The sequence below is a fragment of the Gadus macrocephalus genome, chromosome 3 (assembly GCF_031168955.1).
Source record: "Gadus macrocephalus chromosome 3, ASM3116895v1".
In the NCBI taxonomy this organism is placed as follows: Eukaryota; Metazoa; Chordata; class Actinopteri; order Gadiformes; family Gadidae; genus Gadus; species Gadus macrocephalus.
In genome coordinates, this window is record NC_082384.1 from 16,364,144 (window position 1) to 16,385,496 (window position 21,353).

At 46.9% G+C, this 21,353-nt stretch overlaps 1 protein-coding gene across 5 annotated transcripts in view; it reads right to left on the reverse strand.

Moving 5' to 3' along the window:
• Positions 1–248: 248 nt before the first annotated feature.
• Positions 249–21,353, reverse strand: part of znf827 (zinc finger protein 827) — a 68,470-nt gene continuing 47,365 nt past the window's right edge. For 3 of the 5 annotated variants that reach the window (XM_060046273.1, XM_060046271.1, XM_060046268.1), the window contains exons 8-14: positions 21,196–21,296; positions 15,699–15,836; positions 13,616–13,787; positions 13,052–13,218; positions 8,902–9,111; positions 8,270–8,447; positions 249–4,704 (exon numbers count right to left, since the gene is read on the reverse strand). In XM_060046273.1, the coding sequence (XP_059902256.1) occupies positions 3,624–4,704; positions 8,270–8,447; positions 8,902–9,111; positions 13,052–13,218; positions 13,616–13,787; positions 15,699–15,836; positions 21,196–21,296 (2,047 nt within the window). In that variant the 3' untranslated portion in view covers positions 249–3,623. The remainder of the gene's footprint in view (positions 4,705–8,269; positions 8,448–8,901; positions 9,112–13,051; positions 13,219–13,615; positions 13,788–15,698; positions 15,837–21,195; positions 21,297–21,353) is intronic. The other 2 variants (XM_060046269.1, XM_060046272.1) reach the window with 2 other exon arrangements.

A 21,353-nucleotide genomic window follows, 5' to 3' on the forward strand; every position in this document is an offset into this window, starting at 1 on the left:
TCATTATAGAGCTTTCGAATTTGGATTGATATTTAACTCTCTTACGAACTTTAGAGCTCGGAATGATGTTCAACACTTGAGAGCTTTAAAGTTTGAACTGATATTAGAACCTTGGTTTGGGGAAACCTTGGTTGACTCATTCATTGAAATTAATGACTCAGCCAAGGTTCCTCTCCATTATCCAGGGGAAACAAACGTCTCTCATGGCATAAGAACATATATAACAATAATAACGAGGACAGCAGATATCTGATGTAAGCTTTACTTTCAAATCCTGTTACATTTAGATCTGGCAATTTGAACATAAAATAATGCCAAATGAAAACAAATACAAAAAAAAAACAAATAAGTACAAATGATCTATTTACCAGTTATCATCACAAACAACCCTGTACAGCCCTACCAATGGAGTAATACAAAAGAAAAGCTTTATACAGCACATACCAATGTCTTTTTACCCAGTGCCAAAAGATAATGACAATGATAATCGAGCCAGTTCTAATTTGAAAAATACAGCCAAACTTAAAGCTAAATGATTGTAGACTGTGCGGTGGAGTACTAAAAAAAGCAAAACTAAATGCAACCAAGGAAATTAGTTGAGACTTCAAAGCCATGAAGTGGTAAAAAAACGGAGCGAAAGAAAGAGGGAGATGGAAGGAGCGAGGGAGAGAGCAATCATACTGTGGGTGCCGAAAGGTAGTTACAATTCAACTCCCCAACCCCCCAACAACCCCAACAGATCTGTGTCAGTCGGCTGCGTACACTCACACAGAACAGAGGATAAGCGCTGAGAAATACTGTCTCTTTAAGAAGGACCAAGCCCTGTTACCGTTTTTCGGATATTAAACTCGAAATTGTGGGAGGGGGAGGGGAGAGGAGAAGTGCAGCCATTTTGATTACATAGCGATTACGCAGTATTAAAAAGAAGGCAGATGATTAAATAGTGTCAAAGTGGACACATCATTTTTTTCTCCCCCACCACCCACCCACTCGCCTCTTATCTTCTTTCTTTTGTGGACCCTGATAATTAGTTTGACTCATTCACAGAAGCCCTCCGATCCACCAAGTGGCACTAGAGTACAAAAGATAGCGCAGATCTCAAATTAATCAGGGACGAGTAAGCAGATGTATTGGAGGGAAAGAAAGAGAGGGAGAGCGAGAGGTCACTAGAACCGATGACACTAGCTTAGGGGGGGGGGGGGGGAGAGACACAAGGCCATGACGGATTCCATCCTAAAATCATGTCCCGTTAAAAAAGGGAAATGAACAATTATCATTTTGGTCTTGACGAATGCGCATCCTCTGTCCGATCAACGTTTTGACATGATTGATGTAGAAAAATAAAAACAATCAACGATGAATCATTAGAAAAAAGTTATTAAAAAGAGCAACAATAAGGTGATGAAAAAAAAATCCCTTTACATTTATATAAAGAAACCATTTTGGCTTGAAGACCACTTGGGAACATGAGCAATGTCTGTCATGGGTAAAGCAAAAAAAAAAAAAGCAAAAAAAAGTTTGTACTATGTTTCCCTATATCATATACACTTCTTATTCAGCACAGTCCATTTGTATTGATAAATACATATTCTCATAATCAAAAGTGCAGCACTGTGCAAAGTTGGCGATAACAATTTAGCCTGGGACTGTTCGCTTCCCAGGGAGAGCTTGACCTCCACTGTCTAATTCATGCAATTTGTATTCATTTGTGTTCGCCAATTTCATAAAGACGGACCCTTGCTCCACCAGAAATGCCTACGGACAAAACTCTCTCCAGCCATTTTAACAGAAAACATTTCAAGATTGCCGTCCATTACATATACCGGTGGCTTGTTGGACTCTAATGTTGCACTTTAAAAAGGAAGATAGAGGGCCTAAGTGCTTTTGCCTTGAAAGGTAACCAAGTTAAGTGCAATTAAAACTCAAAAGGGGTGAGGAGGATCGGGGATTCGAATGCGGTACCATGTCTGTCCGGGCCTATAAATGAAGCCATTCAACACAATTCTGTACAAGTTATAATGGCTTGCTTCTTCATGGCACATACAGGTGCCTTTCTCCAAAAATGTTGGGTTATTTTTTTTTCTTCTTCTTTTCAATGTTAGTATATAAAATATGAAAACATAACACGTAAAAGGCTCAGTTAAAAAGAAAAGAAAATTAAAAAGACAAAATGACATTGAAGGCCACCACTTCACTCTTGAAACAGAACGCCTCCCTGCTACACCTCTTTCTCATGTACATAAACGACAGAAAAAAAAATACATTCATTCAAGTCATTTTGGAACAGTTCTTTTTTTTTCCTTACACAAAATTACAAAAACCTCCAAAAAGCACCATTGAATCGGCCTGTGGTGACTGGGAGCGCTGGGCAGTTAGCTAGCTAGCTTGCCCTGGGCTTGTCACCTCCACAAAACAATTATCCATATATGTCATTAAAGTATACGTGCGCAACACATAGATTTGCACACCATGCTAGACTGATATCCACCTGCTCTCAGTAATATGTAATTTGTTGGCTTTTCATACTTTGAGTTTAATACCTTCGCAGGTCATACTAAAAAAAAACATGCCAATTCGGTTTGATTGATTTTAACACTATGAAATGCAGTTCCTAGTTGACAAGTCATATCACTAAGTTTGCCCTATTTTTAACTGTAAATTGGACTTGTTTACTTGACTTCTGGGTCCATCAAAGCATTTGAAAACTAAAGTACAGAATCTTCTTAGGAGCAGCCGTTCCACCTTATTTGCATGGAAAGTCTCTGAAATAAACATAAAAACTAGGACAGCAATGTAAAGAAATGTATACGACCAGCCAATCATACTGAGACAGAGGAGATATCAGGCAGCAACTATGCATATGGTTTGACCATTATACAAAAAATCAACAGAAATCAAAGCATTGGGGAATAGGGGGCGGAGCTACAAAACTATGTACAAAATTGATAAATAAGGAAGTGCGTGGTTTGAGGCGTTGCTTTGGAAACGAGCCTTTTACAAAGAAAAAGCTTTCCGTTTCATTGGTTCCCGTCAACGGTGCGCCCCGCTAACAGTTCACGATATTTCGTTATCAGCTTTCTACTGACGACAAAGCTAGCTGAAACACGGAGACAGGCATGCTATTTTGATGCATTAGAGCAATAGACAAAAAAGAAACCGCACTGGATCTGTAGCACTTGCAACTGTTGTTTCTTCTTTTTCCAACTTTTAAGTTTTTGTAAAACAACGAAAAGAAAAAACATCTACCAAAAAAACGAGATACTCTTTCTCGGGTAATAAAGTCGGGTCCGAGTCATTCAGAAGTTGAAAAGACAACAGGAGGAGTAGTAGTAGTAGTTATATTTAAATCGTAGAACTAATAAGAAAAGCAGCTTTTTTTAATATAAATGCATTTTTTTTGAGCACATACAGCTTTTTTCTCTCTCTCATAAATGTTTCTCTTTTTCTGTCTTTCCTTGTATCAGTTTGTTTGTTTTAGTTTGCCTGGTCCAGCTTATTTTGCTGGTCTGATTGGAAAAAAAACAAGTCCCTGCCATGGCAGTCAGTTAGGGGTCATTCACACCACGCTGTCTGAGGGGGCGCCAGGGGCAGTCCGGGAGGGGAACCAGGGCAGGAGCGGCAGGTCAGACGGTCTTGGCCCGCTCCCCGAGGCCCAGGTAGGCCAGGAAGGAGTGTTTCTGGGAGGCGGGGCTCAGAGGGGAGCGCGAAGGCAGCGCGGAGGGGGAGGAGGTGGTGTAGGAGGAGGAGGAGGAGGAGGAGGAGAAGAGGAGGGGCAGCGACCTGGCGTGGAATGTGAGGCGGCGGCTGTTCTGGTTGAACAGGGTGGTGAGGGGGATCAGGTAGGCGCGGTCACAGTTCCTGTACTGCTCAAACCCCGGCTGGGCGGAGGAGGGGAAGAGGAGGGAGGAGGGGGGGGCGCCGGGGCTGTGGGCGGCCGGGCCTCGGCCCGAGGTGGTGGGGCCGTGGGGGCCGGCGGGGAGCGGGTGCTCCGTCGGGCGCTGGTGCGGGTGGTGGTGCGGGTGGGGGGACCGGCCCAGCGTGAGAGACAGGGCCACGGACTGCAGGGCCTGGGAGGCGGTCAGGCTGGACAGTGGGCTGCTGCTCCCGCTGCCCCCGCTGCTGCCGCCGCCGCCGCCGCCACCGCCGGCCCCGAAGAGGAGCGCCTCGTGGCTCCGCCGCTTGGACGCCGGCCCTCCGCCGAGCGACGTCCCCTCCAGGGGCTGCCCCGTCTCCCCGCCGCCCCCCGGCCCCCCCTCCTCCTCCTCGTCCTCCTCCCCTCCCCCCCCCGCTGCCCCTCCGGCCCGGTGCTTCTTCAGGTGGCGGCTGAACACGAAGGGGTGCGTGGTGGAGAAGGGGCACTCCCCGCAGCCGAAGGTCTGGCGCGGCGCGTGCTTCAGCTTCTTGTGCAGGTTGAGGTTGTCCTTGCGCTTGCAGCTGTACGCGCAGCGGTCGCAGTGGAAGGGCCGCTCGCCCGTGTGCACGCGCACATGCTCGATGAGCTTGTTGGCCGTCTTGGAGAGGTAGCCGCAGCGCTCGCACCGGTAGTGGTTGCCCAGGCGGTGGGCGCGCACGTGGGCGTCCAGCGAGGCCTGGTCGGCCCACAGGGCCTGGCAGATGCGGCAGCGGTACTCCACCTTGCAGTGAATCTTCAGGTGGCACTCCATGGCTGCTGGGCGACTGGTGGAGTAGATGCAGAGGGGGCACCTGCAGGAGGGGAAGGGGGGCGGGGGGGGGGGCACGGGGTCGGATGGGAATGAGAAAGGGCAGGAAGGGGAGAGGGGGGGAGGAATAGGGGGGGAGGGAAGGAGGGAGGAAGGGAGGGAAGGAGGGAGAGGCAGGGGAATGAGGGAGGGAGTAAGGAAGGGTGGGGGGGGGGGCAGGGATCAAATGGGAGGTGGGTTGAGGTATGGAGGGAGGTAGGGAGCACAACACAACAGCAGAAAACATTTAACGTGAGGGGGTGTGGCGGTCACAAGCAGAATCAATGCACACCTTGGGAGATTTAAATTTAAAGACACAGCGGGATGAAGAGGAGGAAGAAGAGGAGGAGGCAGGTGAGGGAACCGTTATGTGCAATGTGTACAAATGCTGTTTGGTTTAACGAGGAAAATGGTGTGTGTGTGTGTGTGTGTGTGTGTGTGTGTGTGGGGGGTTATGTGCGGCGTCTTTAGACGTGCGTGGAGATGACATGGGGTTTGTGCGTGTGGGGCCGACGGGCTGAGGGGGAGGGGGAGATGGGAGCAGTGGGACATGGAAGGAGGAAATGATGAAAAAATGGAGTGGCACTTACATTTAAATAGCACCTTTCATCTGCTCTGGGCCCCAAAGCGCTTCACAAACCCTGCAGAACAGAATCACCTCAGAAAAACCTCAGATGGACAAGGCCCTCTCTCCCTGTCTACACACTGACTTCACAATCGGCCGTCTGTTCATCTACTAAAACAAGCTAGATCGCAAAATCATAGCTGATCATCGTATGGTTCCATCAGGGTTGATGAAGAAGTATATTGTCTATATTAAGTTCATACAGTACATCAGTCTGCTCTCTGCTCTTCTCTGCCTTTCCTTTAACAGAAAAGGCCGGTATTTAATGATGACCTCTGCATAGCTATGCAAATGTCATTGCCATGAAATGGCGCTTTCTTTATATTTTTATTTTGGATAACCTATGCATATATATGCTTCAATTACTTAACTGAGCACAATATTTATGTTTAAGCAACTTCCTCCTTTTTGAATAATTTAGATTACAATATAGCTCAACACTGGCGTTAGTGACAGTTAGAGTTACACTGGACTATAAAAATCCTTTATAAATACTTTATAGGAGTGCTATTATGCTTCAAAGGGGCTGGTTTCAATAGCCTGCAGGCTTCACATAGCTCTCTGGGCTGTGTCTAATAAAAAAACTACAATTCCCACACATTTAAAGGAGTCTGAGACACCCTGCAACCACGGATGACTACATAGAAACACGATGTAAAACAGTTATTTGCTCATGACAAGATGAAGCGATATCCATAATGACAATCAATGACTGCGCATGCAAACACCGTTGTGATGGCAACAAAAAAAGCAACGGACAATGACTGCCGTGTCGGTTGGAATGCATCATGGTTTCGCCAGAGGACATACATTTGGGGGGATACAACTGAATGGGGTACATTATAATGGATCAGTTACATTATAAAAAGACATGGTTACTGTATGCTGTGGGAGACTCTGAAGTCGATATAAAACGTCTACACGCCCTTTTAAATGTTTTAGCTTTTATTGCCTCGAGGCCTGATACCCATTAAAATGTAGGATTTTTTTATTATACATAAAGCAGCAAAAGCGAGGTTAAGAGCTCTGAGATCTCTGGGTCAAGCGCTTCTTATACAGTGAGTCCTATTCTGATGAAGGGTTTCGATTAGGAGGAGGCCATGGTATACATAGCCTTAATATGTACCCTTGTGAGGGCCATACTCAAAACGAGAGGGGAAACGGAGTGCCTCATCTAGATTTGAACGTATAACAGGGAATAGACCGTCTCTTTATAGCTATTCATGCTTCAGTCGTTCCTACATTATCTACTTACTATTCAGTCATTTATCGACTTTTTTAGTCAGTTATGTAATTTGATCTGATTCCAATTACACGTATGAACAGGTAGGGGTGAGGCCCTCGGAAATTGGGGCTTGAAACCAGGACCCTGGGCTGGGAGTCAAACCCCTTAACCGCTACTCTTTCCTGCAAGTCATTATGGAAGAAGGAGGCTTCAACAGCATGTATGAGATCAGGCCCAACGCCTAGGATCTGGCCATTTTGAACAAAAGACAATAATAATATTATGTCAAACTTATTTTAGCCAAGGTGACCCTCTGCTTCTGGTGAGAACATACACGTCACTCTCGTGTTATAGAGTTGTAACTTCAGCTTTAGTTAACACAGCGGTGATAAAACCTGAACAGATTTGGCTGGTCCTCGTTTTAAAAACAAGCAAGCAAAGTAAAGTAATGAATCCTTTTGTCACAGCGAGAGAAAGATAACCCTCCAACTGGGTTTTCACAGCCGGCTTTAACAGCCATTGTAGGACTGTAGGTTTGAATGTTAACATACGCAGTGTGCGCTTCATGTTTACTCGACGGGCTGGGAATGTCTTTAAATATGTTACGCTAAAGTGGAGCCTCCTGTTCGCTTTAGAGTGGAGAGCTGGAAAGCGGGATTCTGGTATTTTAGTTGGAAATAAGATCACAGCGTCACATTTTCTTAAAGTAAATAAAAAGAACATGGCTATCCTAAGACACTGATATGAGATTAGTGGTTAACCTGAGATGCAGGCCAGGCTTCAGCCATTGAGATCTCTGACATTATGAACATGCTTATCCGCGATGGAGAATGTCCTTCTTGAGATGTGTGGATGTATGGCAGCCTAATTAGAAGCTATTGTCATCGTTAATTTCTTAACTCATAGGTTAATTAACTTCCAATGGCTCAGAGGCTATATATAATTATGTATGTTAACAGTAACATGTATTCCAAGGAACTACATCATTACATTTTACTATGTGTGAATAAGGGCATCATGTAGCTAATAATAATTCAAAATGAAAGACAGGAGACCCATGGAAATAGATGAGCCCTTTGCCCACCCATGATGAATACACCTGTGTGTGTGTCAGCGGGAGAGAGAGTGAGAAGCAAAACAGAGAGCCATGGGTTTAGGGTGGAGGATTATGGGGTGGGGGTGGGGGGTGTTTTGAATCTGGTTTGGGCTGGGTGAGTGGGGATGGAGATGGTTGGGTGGGGTTGGAGGTGGCAATGGTTGTGTGGAGTTGTTAGGTGGATGGAAGGTGGAGCTGCTGGATAAGGGCTTGGGAAATAGAGGTTCTGGAAGGGAAATTGGGTTTGCAGGGCGGTGGTGAGGCTGGCAGATGTTGACTTTAGGTAGATGGTAGCTAGTGTTTTGTGTTAGATGGCTGTGAGCTTGGAACATCTTGTCTGTACTTGAGGTGAAGGTGGTTGTTAGGGTTGACGGGGGACGGGGGACGGGGGACGGGGGGGGTCAAAGATGAAGATTAATGTTTGGGGGGGGGGGGGGGAGTTGGGGTGGTGATGGTGGCCGGCTGTGATCTAGAAACCTCTTGCCTGAACTTGAGGTGAAGGTGGTTGTTGGGAGGGGGTCAAAGATGGAGGTGGATGTTAGGGTAAGGGGGGGGGGGGGGGGGGGGGGTGATGGCGGGCAGCTGGGAGCTAGGAACCTCTCGTCTGTACTTGCTTTCCTTACTTGAGTCCTCCGGAGGGGACGGTGTGGCACTTCTTGTGCTCCAGCAGCTGCTCTGGCGTCTTGAGGAACTTGTGGCACACGTCGCACTCGAACATGCGCGTGATAAGGTGGATCTGGAGGTGGCGCTCGTACATGCTGCGCGTCTTGCAGACAAAGTTGCAGAAGACGCACTCAAAGCCTGAAGAGGGAGAGAGAGAGAGAGGGAGAGAGGAAGAGGTGAGAGCGTGAGCACGGCGGAGAAGGGGGATTATGAAAGGGAGTAAAAGGGTTCAATGATGTTTTGGAGCTGGGCAGGTGATGTCATTTTGTCGGTGTCTATATTGCCACAGTTAGTTCTCTACGAATGGGACTTTCCATTAGTCGTCCCTGTCCCAGTCTGACTTGATTGTGGAGTATGACGGCTTTGCCAAAGGTGTATCTTTTTTGATGGTTTTTAGTGTTTCTCTCTGAATAACTGTAAATTCCGGTCTTTTCGGTGGCACTGAGTCTTACTAGTTTGACGGCACAGTAAGTCCAGCGAGTAAGGTGCCCCTGCCATATATGGGCATTCCCTCACAAGGGCTTTTGTGTATGAACCCATTATCAGGACCAGTAAAGACCTGTGTGCCCAGAGCGTTGACTGAACTCCTTGCCTTTCTCCGACTTCTCCTCTGTTCCTGATCCGGAGTGGCTTCCGGAGCTGGATTGGCTCCCTGCAGAAGAAGGCGGGGCTAGCAGGTTCTTGAGTTCTTCAGTGCTGTGGGTGAGGTCGCTGCCCTCGGAGCTGTTGAGCGAATCGCTGAGGGCGGAGAGGGAGGAGGAGGTGCTCTTGGTTTCGCTCAGGGGACTCCGGGAAATCAGACCTGTCGAAAGGGGGCGGGAGAAGAGGAGGAGGGTAAATCCATGCAATGATTAACGTTATTGTTCTCTTTGACATTCACCGTCTTGTAAAAAACTAAAAAGCTGCGTGGCTGTCTTGCATCCCTAATTTTGCAGACTGTTTCATATCCTTGTTTTAATGGACGAAATGCACAGGGTTACTTACGCGTAAGAACTATCGTTGATTCCATAGTACTGATGCGCACAGTAATAATGGCATATAAAGGGATTTGCATATGTACAATTTAATGTAATTACAAGAAATTCTGTAACGCACTCGCACGCGCACGCGCACGCGCACGCACACGCGCACGCACACACACACACACACACACACACACACACACACACACACACACACGCAGGGGGCAGCTTTGGCAGCAGTATCAGAGAACAATGTGTGTGCTTTTATTGATCTCACTCCTCCATCTTGTAATTCACTAGAAAGGAGGTAGAGAGAGAGAGAGGGCGGGGGGCAGGGGAGAGAGAGACCAGGGTCATGGTCAAAGGACCTAAGATGGCTGCGGCCATCTTGGAGCACAGCCAGAACGAAAAAGACATTCACTCAGGAAGTGAGCGTCTTCAACGTGCACACACAATCGCAATTACCCTGCAGAGATAAAATATGTTATTGGTTTTCAAAATCGGGCAAACAAGGCAATTTGCAGCTAATTTTAAACAACGCCTTCAAACCGGCTGCTGAAATCCCCAGGGAGTTTAACATCCGGGATTTGCTTCAGAACAGGTTAATTAGGGTCCTGTTGGCATACACTATGCACGCTGCAAGTGCGATAAATGATTTACTTGTCCATCTATAGATACGTGACCTTAAACATTTCCTCCTTTCCTCGATACGAATGTTAATTTGGCAGGATTAGCTCAGCGCAGGCTGACCTCCCCTCATACTGTAAGGCAAGCTGGACCTATCAGCTGCTGCACCCACACCTCCTCCCCGGCTCACATCATCTGCACGCTGAGCTAGCTCCTTATTGCTAATATTAAAATAACACTGAGTCAGTAGTGATCAGAGGCTCTGAGCTATTTAGTGTGTTTGTGCAGTATTCAGGCACAGGTTGGTTTAGAATGAATGACTGCAAATAAAAAGACAGCCGGATCCCGTCTTGTATTCTATATTCTTTCAACATAAACAGGCAGTATCGGGGCACACTGAGTGTACCGACCACGCTGCAGGGCGAACCAACATGGAGCCGTTGTTGCCCAGCATTTCATGGGTAGAAAATAACCATGGAGCAGACCGGCTCCAGCTCCCCTAAGCTGTGTCCCTGCCCGGCTAAGCAGGACACCAGACCACTTCCTCCATTCAGGGGATGCCAGCCTTCACAGCAGGATGTCAGTTTGACACCTACCGTGCCCAGCCAGTTCCAGTCTGGCTTTTTCCAACTCCGTTTGGACAGATAAACCCGTGATTTACAGGGATCCAGTTTGAATTCTCCCTCATAGAGGTGCTTTGTTCATCGCATCTGCTAAAGAGTTTGTTAGTAACTTAGGAGAGAACATGGTGTGAGATAACGACTTCAGCCACATGGTGAGGTCACACCATGCTGAAGAAATGTGTCAACAAATTTCTCTCTCTTTCTCCCTTTTGGTTGCCTGCACACATTAAGGCAGCGTTTTGCACCACCGAAAACAAAGCTTTCAGAAAGCAGCATCCGAAGGCGATAATTATGAGAAAGGATATTGCGGTTGTTGCTTGGATTGGATTGAACGGATAACGGTAAAACACTAGGATGGGAAACAACGCAAAAACGGTCACTATGCCGGTGACGAAACAGGATTTCTTTCAAAGACCAATCTCTACTTTCCCAACTATGTTACACAGTGGATACACCACACAGAGGACTGGCAACAGCGTTTTGGGCTCTGTGCGCACCTCGCCAAGCCCGAGTGGAAAAACGGCAGCGGGGAGTCCATCTTGTGTGGGTGGGAGGTAAAATGCCAAAGCAGACTGAGGGACTTAAAAGATGGCCGCAGTGGCATCGTAAACCCCGCTCATCTCCAAAGGACCCAAGGCCTATTGATTTTCTCCCCCTCAGGCGCGATAAGGGGCCAGGCCTCTTAGATAAACAAGGCCGGTGTGGCCTCTGAAAGACCCCAGAGCTGTCTGGGATGGACAATCTCACTCCCTCCCTCCCACACGCCCACACAGCGGAAGGATAAACCATGAGTGCTAAACTGTACAAAGATATTTCAGACCGAGGAACACGTGTCAGCCAACAGGGGGTTGGAACCTGTTGAGTTGAAAGACCAGAGAAGGCCGAGCCGGGAAGGTCACAGTACTTCTTCTCCAGAGTACGGCACGGAATTCAGTGCCAGTACTTTTCTTGGCAGTTATCGAGGGCCCTTCTGACTCTCAAGTGCAAAGACCAAGGAGTCCAACTGAAAGGCAGTTTGGTTCTTGAAGCATGTTTGAGACTGAGGCGAAGGACTAAAACGGTCCAACAAACATAATCAATGGGGATTTTTTTTTCCCACTTGGTTGAAAAGAATGTGCGTACCACGGCTTTGACAATCAGCGCCCCTTAGTTGGAGCGACTTTAAACTGTATACTATGTAAGGTTTCTGTATTCAAATATCTGAATACAGAAAAGTACATAAAAAGACTAAGGTACTTTCATTATCGAAAATATTTCCAACAGTGTTCGAATCCTTTGTTTTATTCAAGGTTATGCCGCATTTTATTTGGTCAACCGTCGGTGATGTCATATCCCCTTACCCCCTTACTTCAGGGGAAACACAGACTCACTATCCCAGGAAAGACTTAGGAGTGCCTCCTGCCAGCCACCAAGCTGATACTCACCATTTTAACATTGTAACGTTACTGCGTTGTACAATGTTCAACAATTTTAGCTCGAGTTGTTTTTAAGTAAGATTGATTTTTGACCACGGATAACAGCGCTGGATTCCCACATGATTGAGTATGCCAGATAACATTAGCTGCAGGTTCATGGGTAGTTAACTCATCTAACGGTGAATGAGCCAGTGAATGTAACGTTAGCTAACGGTATTTGTGGCTGTATAACTAGAAGGTAGTTACATGAGTCACATCAGCTAGATTTTCACTAGCGATGGTGCTAAAAAAAACCCCTCCTTTGCTCCCACGCTACTTCATGACGTCATCAAACTACGTCAGTTGTAATTATTTTCATTGAGAAACCCATAGCGGTGTAACCAACATAACATACCTTTAGAAGCCTGTATACAAAACACCTGACTCATATGTATGGGTTTCTATTGGGGAAAATTGAGTCAGCAACAATGGAGGTTAATTGTTCCTTTATATCAGACTTGGGCAAGAAATCCATCGGTCCACCTTGTGGGCCGTCCTCATGCAAGGCCTCCAGGGCGCTTGGGATCATTTTGGAGATACAAACAAAATGACTAAATCAAAACCCGTCGCTCGGACGTGAGATAGAGACGGTACGCAAGGGAGGAGAAGGTGTGATGAGGGAGAGCGAGAGACCGATAGACAGAGACAGCGAGATACAGGGAGATGGAGAGAGAGTAAAATCGTAGGAGAGGGAGAGACCGGTAGAGAGCGACAGCGAGATACAGGGAGAGAGTAAAATTGTAGAAGAGGGAGAGGGAGAGACCGGTAGAGAGAGACAGCGAGATACAGGGAGATGGAGAGAGAGTAAAATCGTAGGAGAGGGAGAGACCGGTAGAGAGCGACAGCGAGATACAGGGAGAGAGTAAAATTGTAGAAGAGGGAGAGACCGGTAGAGAGAGACAGCGAGATACAGGGAAAGGGAGAGAGATTAATTTGTGGACCAGGGATATAGACGGAGTGAGACTGGGAGTAAGACAGGGAAATAGAGATTTTTCACAAACGGCTAATAGATAGATAGTCAGAGAGAACGGGAACCCGCTCCCGAGGAGGACAGTGTACCAGAGCAGCGCCCTCACCCGCGTGGCCAGCACTGACGTGGTTCTTCATGTCGTTCTCCTCCACACAGACGTAGTCACAGACGCTGCAGCACAGCGAGAACATCCACTGCTCCCGGTCCACATGGAGCGACATGTGGCTGACAAACTGGGCGTTGAGCTCCGTCTGGAAGCCACACACATGGCAGCTGGACGCAGGAAGGAAACCAGACCAGGAAGGGAGAAAAGAGAGACATCGGCTTATTATTATTATTATAATTATTATTATTACTATAGGAGGGTCGCGGGGGGGGTCTCAATATAAACTAGCATAAAAGGGTCATGTTATGTACCTGGTCCTCTCAAGGTTAAATTATATGTTTGTGTGTGTTCTTGAACGAACATATGTTGGTATGTAGGTATGAGTGAAGCAAGCAGGTTTTTTTTACAAAGAGGAGAGAAAAACATATTTTTTCGAGGTGTATTCATTATTAGGAATATTTGTGATCTATTATTGAAACGTTTGTACTAATGTTTTTAGCTATGACAGGTTTATCTATGACAGGTGTTTGTATTTACAGGTGTTTGTGTGGTTTGCAGGCCCACCTGTAGTAGTAGGCGCAGTTCTTGCGGTCGGCAGATTCTGCGGTTACCGCGGTGACGATCTGCTCGGTGTCTGTGTTGACCAGCTTGACCGAGTGGATGGTCAGGTGCTGGTTGAGGTTTGCTCTGCACTTGGCTGCGTAAGGACACAGGTGACACTTATACTTCCTCTCTTCTGCAGCGAAACACAACACACACACAATCACGTGCACACACACACGCACACACACACACACACACACACACACACACACACACACACACACACACACACACACACACACACACACACACACACACACACACACACACACACACACACACACACTTTACTGACTGCAGGACATCATCTCAAATAGTATTCTCTGTTGAAGGTTGCACTGTGTCACTGCGTAAAATACTGCTTTGAAGGTTCTCTTGCTGTTTACAAAGAGTGAACAAACTTTAAAGCAATGCAATACATTGCTTGAGGCACACCAGAATGTATTGAAATATATTTGCTTATGTAGCTGATGTAACCGGATTGAATCGACGGATCATGCTAAACTGATACAAAAATGAATCACTTGCCCTGCATTCTTTATTTGTAATTGTTTTAGGTTTATCTTAATTTTACTTAACTGCTAGTCAAATAAACGTTTCCATGATAGATCAATCATTTTGAAGAAACAATCAGTTGAATGTGTCTATCTAAGGAGAGATATTTACAACATGATCTCTCAGAAACAAAATGTTCAGCAGAAAAAAACCTTAATATTTCCTTAAAGTACTAGCAATGCAACCTCATTACAACAAAGACCCCATGGGAGAGCAGGGAACAGTTCAAACATACACCACCATTGTCACACCTACATAATTAAGATCAAATCCTAATCTACACAGTATTCGTGTTGTACCGCCACCCATTCAGAACACATCCACCCGTCCACCAACACACACACACACACACACACACACACACACACACACACACACCCACACCCTTTGCCCCATGGACACAGAGCCAGGCAACCTTTGTGTCGCAGAGAGAAACCAAAAAGACCATCACGCTGACATATGCCCTGCTTCTGCGCTCCGTGGTGCGGCCAAGCTGTTCCTGGCCGGCCCTCTCAGATGGCGTGTGGGTGTGTGTGCCTGTGCATGCAGCTATGCATGTGTGTGTGTCCGTGTCCGCATGAGAGAGGTAAAAAAATAAATAAGAAATTTGTTTAAAAAAATAAAAATGTCCACCCCTACATCCTCATTAGGGCTCTGCGTAGCGCTGTTAGCGTACTCGAGTAGATTGCATTAATTTTTAATCCACACTTAATATGCTTTGAATAAAATGCTTAGTACCGCCGGTGACATTTATTGCTTGTGTCTAATAAGGAGCAGGGGACGGACCCGGGAGGTGGCGGCCATGCAGTGGAATGGATCAATTGTGTGTGTGTGTGTGTGTGTGTGTTGGGGTGTCTGTGTGCGCGCGTTGTGTGTGTGTGTGTGTGTGTGTGTGTGTGTGTGTGTGTGTGTGTGTGTGTGTGTGTGTGTGTGTGTGTGTGTGTGTGTGTGTGTGTGTGTGTGTGTGTGTGTGTGTGTGTGTGTGTGTGTGTTGGGAGGGGGGTTGATTATGGGTTGGGAGATGAGGTGTGAGTGTGTGAGTGTGTGTGGGGGGGGTTAGAAACGGTAGTGTAATCAGGACCCAGGGGAGAACAACACAGCCCCGCCATGAGCGCAGTACTGTGTCCGTCTACTACTGAGGCATTCTGGGAAAAGTACTGTAGCCTTGCAGTGTGTGTGTGTGTGTGTGTGTGTGTGTGTGTGTGTTTGTGTGTACGTGGGGCGGCATCCTTCTAGTTGGGTAATTACATAGACAGTTTTCCCAGGGAGACTAATCATGGTAGTAATCTCTTTAAAGGAAGCGTAATCCAGTCTATTCACCCTTATTCACTTACTGTGGGTGCATGCGCGCACACACACAAATAAATACATACACACACAAACACTTATGCTCTCACTCACGCACACACGTCTTTACATAGCGAAATGCCATTGGTTAAAATAATAAGAATGACGACATTAATGGGGGCCTCATGGGGCGTTTCCTTACCTGTGTGTAGAGACATGTGTCTGGAGAGGGTCTGCTGTCGGCCAAACACCTTGCCACACACAGGACAGGGGAAGAGCTGCTCGTTCAGACCCCACTGGGCAATGCCGTTCCCTTGCTCCCCCACACACTTCTCAGAGTCTGGAACACACACAGACACACACACACAGTAAGGTGTGGCACTCTATACGATCATACCCTGTTGTGCGACATGCAGATGCAGAAAGGTCTTGCTAAAATAACTAATAATAGATAAATAATACATTTTGTACTATAAATTATCCATAGTAGAATTCCTTCAAAGCAATGGGCCCAGTGTAACGCACAGTGCAAGGTCTTCAAATATAAATTCTGGCAAAGTAATGTCCTTTTTCACCCAAAATATTATGCCATTGTATCTTTTGCGACGACAATAAGCTCAGAGTCCTTCTGTGAAGGATGTGCATTTGTCCATGCTAATTAACCGGACCTCTAGGCTGTGCTGCGCTAGGCCCTGGCCTTCAACCTATTGTGTTTAGCACTGGGCCACAGTAGAGCCGGGAGCTGGAGGAAGATCTTTTTTTTATGAAAACAGACAAGAAGGTTGAGGAAAGAGCTATCCATTCAGAGCATGGATGGACCAAGAATTAACCTGCAGATAAAAGGGATGTTCCATTAACAAAAATGAGCCCGGCAATGCCCTTAGAACAGCCTCTGTCTGTATTGAGTCAGCTTCGGACAGCATTTCATGTTGGAAAAAAAACATGGTAAAAATGCTGAGTTAAATGGGGTCTGATCGATCCTGCTTTGGTCTCACAGATTGGGTAATGCATGTCTAGCTGCTAACAATCACCGGTGCTTTAACATAGCATTGAACCGTGGTACCCTTCGGCACCCCAATCGAATGTAAAACATCAATCTTGGTGAACTTGTACACTATAAATACACTTGGATGGAACTTGGACGGGTGTCTTGAATGCATACCGCGCTGTTTACCCACCAATTGTTTTGCAGCATAATAGCTCGGCAACAATAACGTGGCCTCGCTCCACCGTTTCACAAAGACCTGTACCTCAAAACAGACATTTTCTTTGGTGGTGGGTATTGGAAGAGATTTAATAAGTCAGTAACGGCAAAGTTGCAACCGTTTCTATCGAAACAAAAGCGAGAACTATTGCTTTTATAATAGGCGAGAACAAAGCCGTTTATTTACATAGATGACGGGTGTTTTTAACCAAAGCTTTCCTTGCAGACTACCGTAAATGGTGGGTGGACTGCTTGCGTCAACAAAGACAACAACAGGAGTCGACTGAAAGAGAATATTGTAAGAGGGTGGAAATCCATGACACATTCATGACATCTTTTATTCAATTTTGACAAACAAGATTTTTGGCATCAGTTAGCCAGTCAACCTCATCAGTTAGCAGTCAACCTCAAACTCATCCTTTCCGATCGACTCTTTCCCATATGCGCTAGGTTGTGATCAGAACATATGGTCTGAACTCATCCCCCTTAATAGGAATCTATCCTTTATTAGCTGTACTCACTCTGCATAAGGATATTGACACATCATCAAATTAAATGTTAACAACACGGTATTAAAAGGTGTAACTATAGCACGACTGGTACTTCGACTAGTTAAGGTACGAGCATGCTGCGGCTGGTGTACACATGGCTGCCAGGCAGGCGGTCGGTGTCAAAAACTAAAATAAAATGCGCTAATAAAGCAAACCCTGGCCTAGCCCGAGTCCACCTTCAAGGCAATCTCCTGCACAGCCCAACGGCCCTTCGGATGCACCCTTTCCTATCCATCCATGACATAGGCCAGCAGGTCCCACTAAAACCGCTACTCACACCTACCTGCTCCAGGCCCACTGTACGCGCGCGCGTGTGTGTGTGTGTGTGTGTGTGTGTGGGTCTGGGATTGTGTGTGTCTGGCTGTACAGGCTGTCCAGGAGGAGAAGCCCCGTCCTACTTAAGGGGGCTGGCGGCTCAGCCTGAGCACATAACAGCATTAGCTGTCCCGAGTCAGAGGTGAGGCCGGGGCACAGCTTGGTCACTCAAACCAGGCCAGGAGGGGACGGCCCCGGGTCCGCGGTCCTAAGACCCGCGGCCCGCCACTCGGATAATTAAGCCAATTAGGAGGCAGTGTCTGCCTTGAAGTGGTTAATAGCTTAATTTGTGTTATTAGAGCAAGGGAGAGAGAGGGAGCCATAGACAGGGAGCTAACCCCAATGCCGGCGTTAGCAGGAGAGCAGAGACGCCTGAAGCCTCATTGTCGTGGACAAACAAACGCACGTGCACACACAGACTTGATCTGGTGCGTTGCATCATACCACACGGCACTAGAGGGAGAAGCATACTTCAGCGTCGAGTAAACACCAGAGATGGCCGGAGGGTTTCTATGGAGTTTACAACGTTTCTGTCATTGGGATTCAGGCACAAAGTCATGTCATCTGGTGAGCTTGACATCGTGCAGACAATGTTGACGTCGTACAACTGAGTCAATCTTTGATCGGCGCCTTGTTGTTCTCGCCGTAGCAAAATGTAGCGGGAGAGACGGAGCAAGTCGAAGGCCTATGATACAATTCATATCATAACTACTTTGTGAAGAGCAACTCTTGGTGCTTGTTCATCAGGTAAATAGGTACCGTAGTCAGCCATGAAGTTGAAGAGAAGTATGGGTTTTGGCGGGAAATTCACGACTTATGTACCGGAGTCGTAGAGCGTCCAGAGGTTAGCAAACAACGAGAGGAGTTCACCCAAGACAGATGGTTTAACACGCACAACGAAAAATACAGATGCAGAAAAAAAGTAGGTATTTTTCTTTTCAATGATGAGAGGCTGAGGCCAGCAAGCGAGTGTGAGAACAGGAAAAATAAGAGAAATCCCATGAAACGACAAAAACAACAGATGTAGAAATGCTCACAATGGGTAGAGCACGGGAAATGTAAACTGGAAAGAAAGAGGGGGGAGAGATAAAGAAGAGAAAGAAAAATAATTGATGTATTGAGAGAACAGAAGGAGAGAGAGACAGAAGGAGCGAGGGACAGACAAAGAAACAGAGAAGGAGAGTCAGAAGAAAAAGAGACAGAAAGCGCGAGAAGGAAAGAGGAGAGACAGAGCGAGAAGTAGAGAGGAGAGCTAGAAGGAGACACAGGGAGAGAGAGGAGGACTGGACATACACAGAGAGAGAAGGAGAGACAGAGGGAGAGAGAGGAGGACATACACAGAGAGAAGGACAGACACAGGGAGAGAGGAGGACATACACAGAGGGACAAGAAGTGTGAGGAAGAGAGAGGGACAGACAGATAAGGAGAGAGACCGAAGAGAGACTGAGAAGGAGAGAGAGTGAGAGCGAAAGAGAGACAAGAACCGAGAGAGAGATAGAGAAAGACAGAGAGAGACAGTTGAGCAGCAGTAGCTACACAGGGGAGGGAGAGGGTGCTGGATGGGGAGGGCGGTGGTGTGATGGGTGAATTAACTTTCAGGGCACCCTTGACACCCAGGAGCCAATCAGGTTTTCATTAACTGGCAGAGGCGAGGGCATGGCTGGCACCACCTAATTAACCCCTGGCTCTCCTGGTGCCAGAGGAACGCACAGGGAAGGCCTTGGGTGCCAGCAAACGGAGGAAGGGGTGCCCAGGGCAGGGGCCTTAAGGTTGTGGGGGTGGGGGGGAGAAGGGAAGGCTGTGGAGAAGCCTCGGAGCTCCCTCCACCTCAGAGAGTAGGCCGACGGGTGAGGCTAATTGCTGGGGATGTGTTGAAGGGTGGAGGAAAAGCCCATGTCCCTAGCTGAATACCGACACGGTAGTAGACCCCCACGTCGGTCGCTCACTGTATGTACAGCCCTGAGTTCTTGGCATCACGTCATCCAGCAGGCAGGTTATCCAAAGCCGCGGACAGTGAAGCCGTGCCGGAAGGAGCAGGTAGGTCTTAGGACATGGATGCCGATATGTCCACTGTTGACATTGTGGAAAAATAATCACAACAACCTCTCTTATGGAAGCTAAACACCGTAAACTGCTATCGTATCCTAACTGTCCTGTCCCTTTAAAGGGGTAGTTCGGAATTTTGGACATAGGGCCTGATTCCCAAGTGAGCATTGGTATTCTATATCACTGGAGACAGTTTTCAACACATTTCATACAGTCCTTCTAGTTGCAGAGTTCGCTCGTGCTAGGCTAGCGCAAGTCAACGGGCAATGCTAGCCTGCTATTAAAAACAGTCTTACCCACTCCACAGTACACCCGAGGTAAATCAATTATAACGACAGACTATAAATCTAAATGTCTGTTTATAGAATAATGTTAGAAATAAAACCAACCTTGCATTGCATTGCATTTTGAGGGAATTGCGGGGTCTCAGCAGCAGTGTTTATATTCCTGTACGTAGGCTACGGCAGCGGCGGACTGATACCTAGGTTACCTGCCGCTGTCATTGCTACAAACGCAGAGTACAGTGAACGAAGGAATTCTATAAGCGTATTCAATTAACAAGATATGCCCACGTTTGGAGGAGTTAGCGATGCATCTGCTTTTGAAGACGATTATGAGGAATTTGTTGTATCCAACGAACCGCGTATCCAACGAACCGCCGGTGTTTTGATGTCCAAGCCAGCAGCAACAAGCCACAGTTGAGTCCTTTCTGGATCTCGCACTGGAAATTGGTGGAAACTTTGTGGTGCCCATCTGTACCGTTTATTTCTACAATTTCTAAAAGCACACTGAACCATCATGTTGCCTAGTCGTTCAATTGCGCTTCTGTCCCACGCTTCTGTTTACGTTCTTCTGTCGTGATTCGGTTACAAACCTAACCAGCGCATAGTAAAATTCCGCTTCTGCTGAGAGAGTAGTCCCTCGATGATTCATGCGATGCAAGGTTAGTTTTATTTCTAACATTATTCTATCAACACAGACATTTAAATCTATAGTCTGGCGTTATAATTGATTTACCTCGGGTGTACTGTGGAGTGGGTAAGACTGTTTTTAATAGCAGGCTAGCATTGCCCGTTGACTTGCGCTAGCCTAGCACGAGCGAACTCTGCAACTAGAAGGACTGTATGAAATGTGTTGAAAACTGTCTCCAGTGATATAGAATACCAATGCTCACTTGGGAATCAGGCCCTATGTCCAAAATTCCGAACTACCCCTTTAAGAACCTAGAGCATAGTATATATAGTATACCATAAAGGATGCACAGGCCGGGATGATTAAGAGCGCAGACATCTTTAGGCAGCCAAGAGATGCAACATAATGCACGGCCATGCCTTCCCTGCCTCCGCTCAACAGTTGCAGACATCAGATGCCAGGATGCTCCACACTGCGTTGAATCAGTGAAATCAGTGTGATAATCAGCGTGATATTTTGCATGCCAGTGTGTATGTTTGTGTCAGCGAGCGCGCGTGTACCGGTGCGTGTGCATAGGTGTATGTATGTGTGCATGCATAGGTTTGTGTGTGTGTGTGTGTGTGTGTAACTGTGTGTGTGTGTGTGTGTGTGTGTGTGTGTGTGTGTCTCACCGTGGAAGGCGGTCCTGGCGGAGGAGCTGGCCTCGGCGGGGGAGGAGCTCTTGGAGCGCGAGTTAAAGGGTGATTGTCTGAAGCGTTCATCCAGGAAGGGACTGAGCACACGACACACGTCCATGAATTAGGGCCCACCATTTTGTCATTTTGTCAGC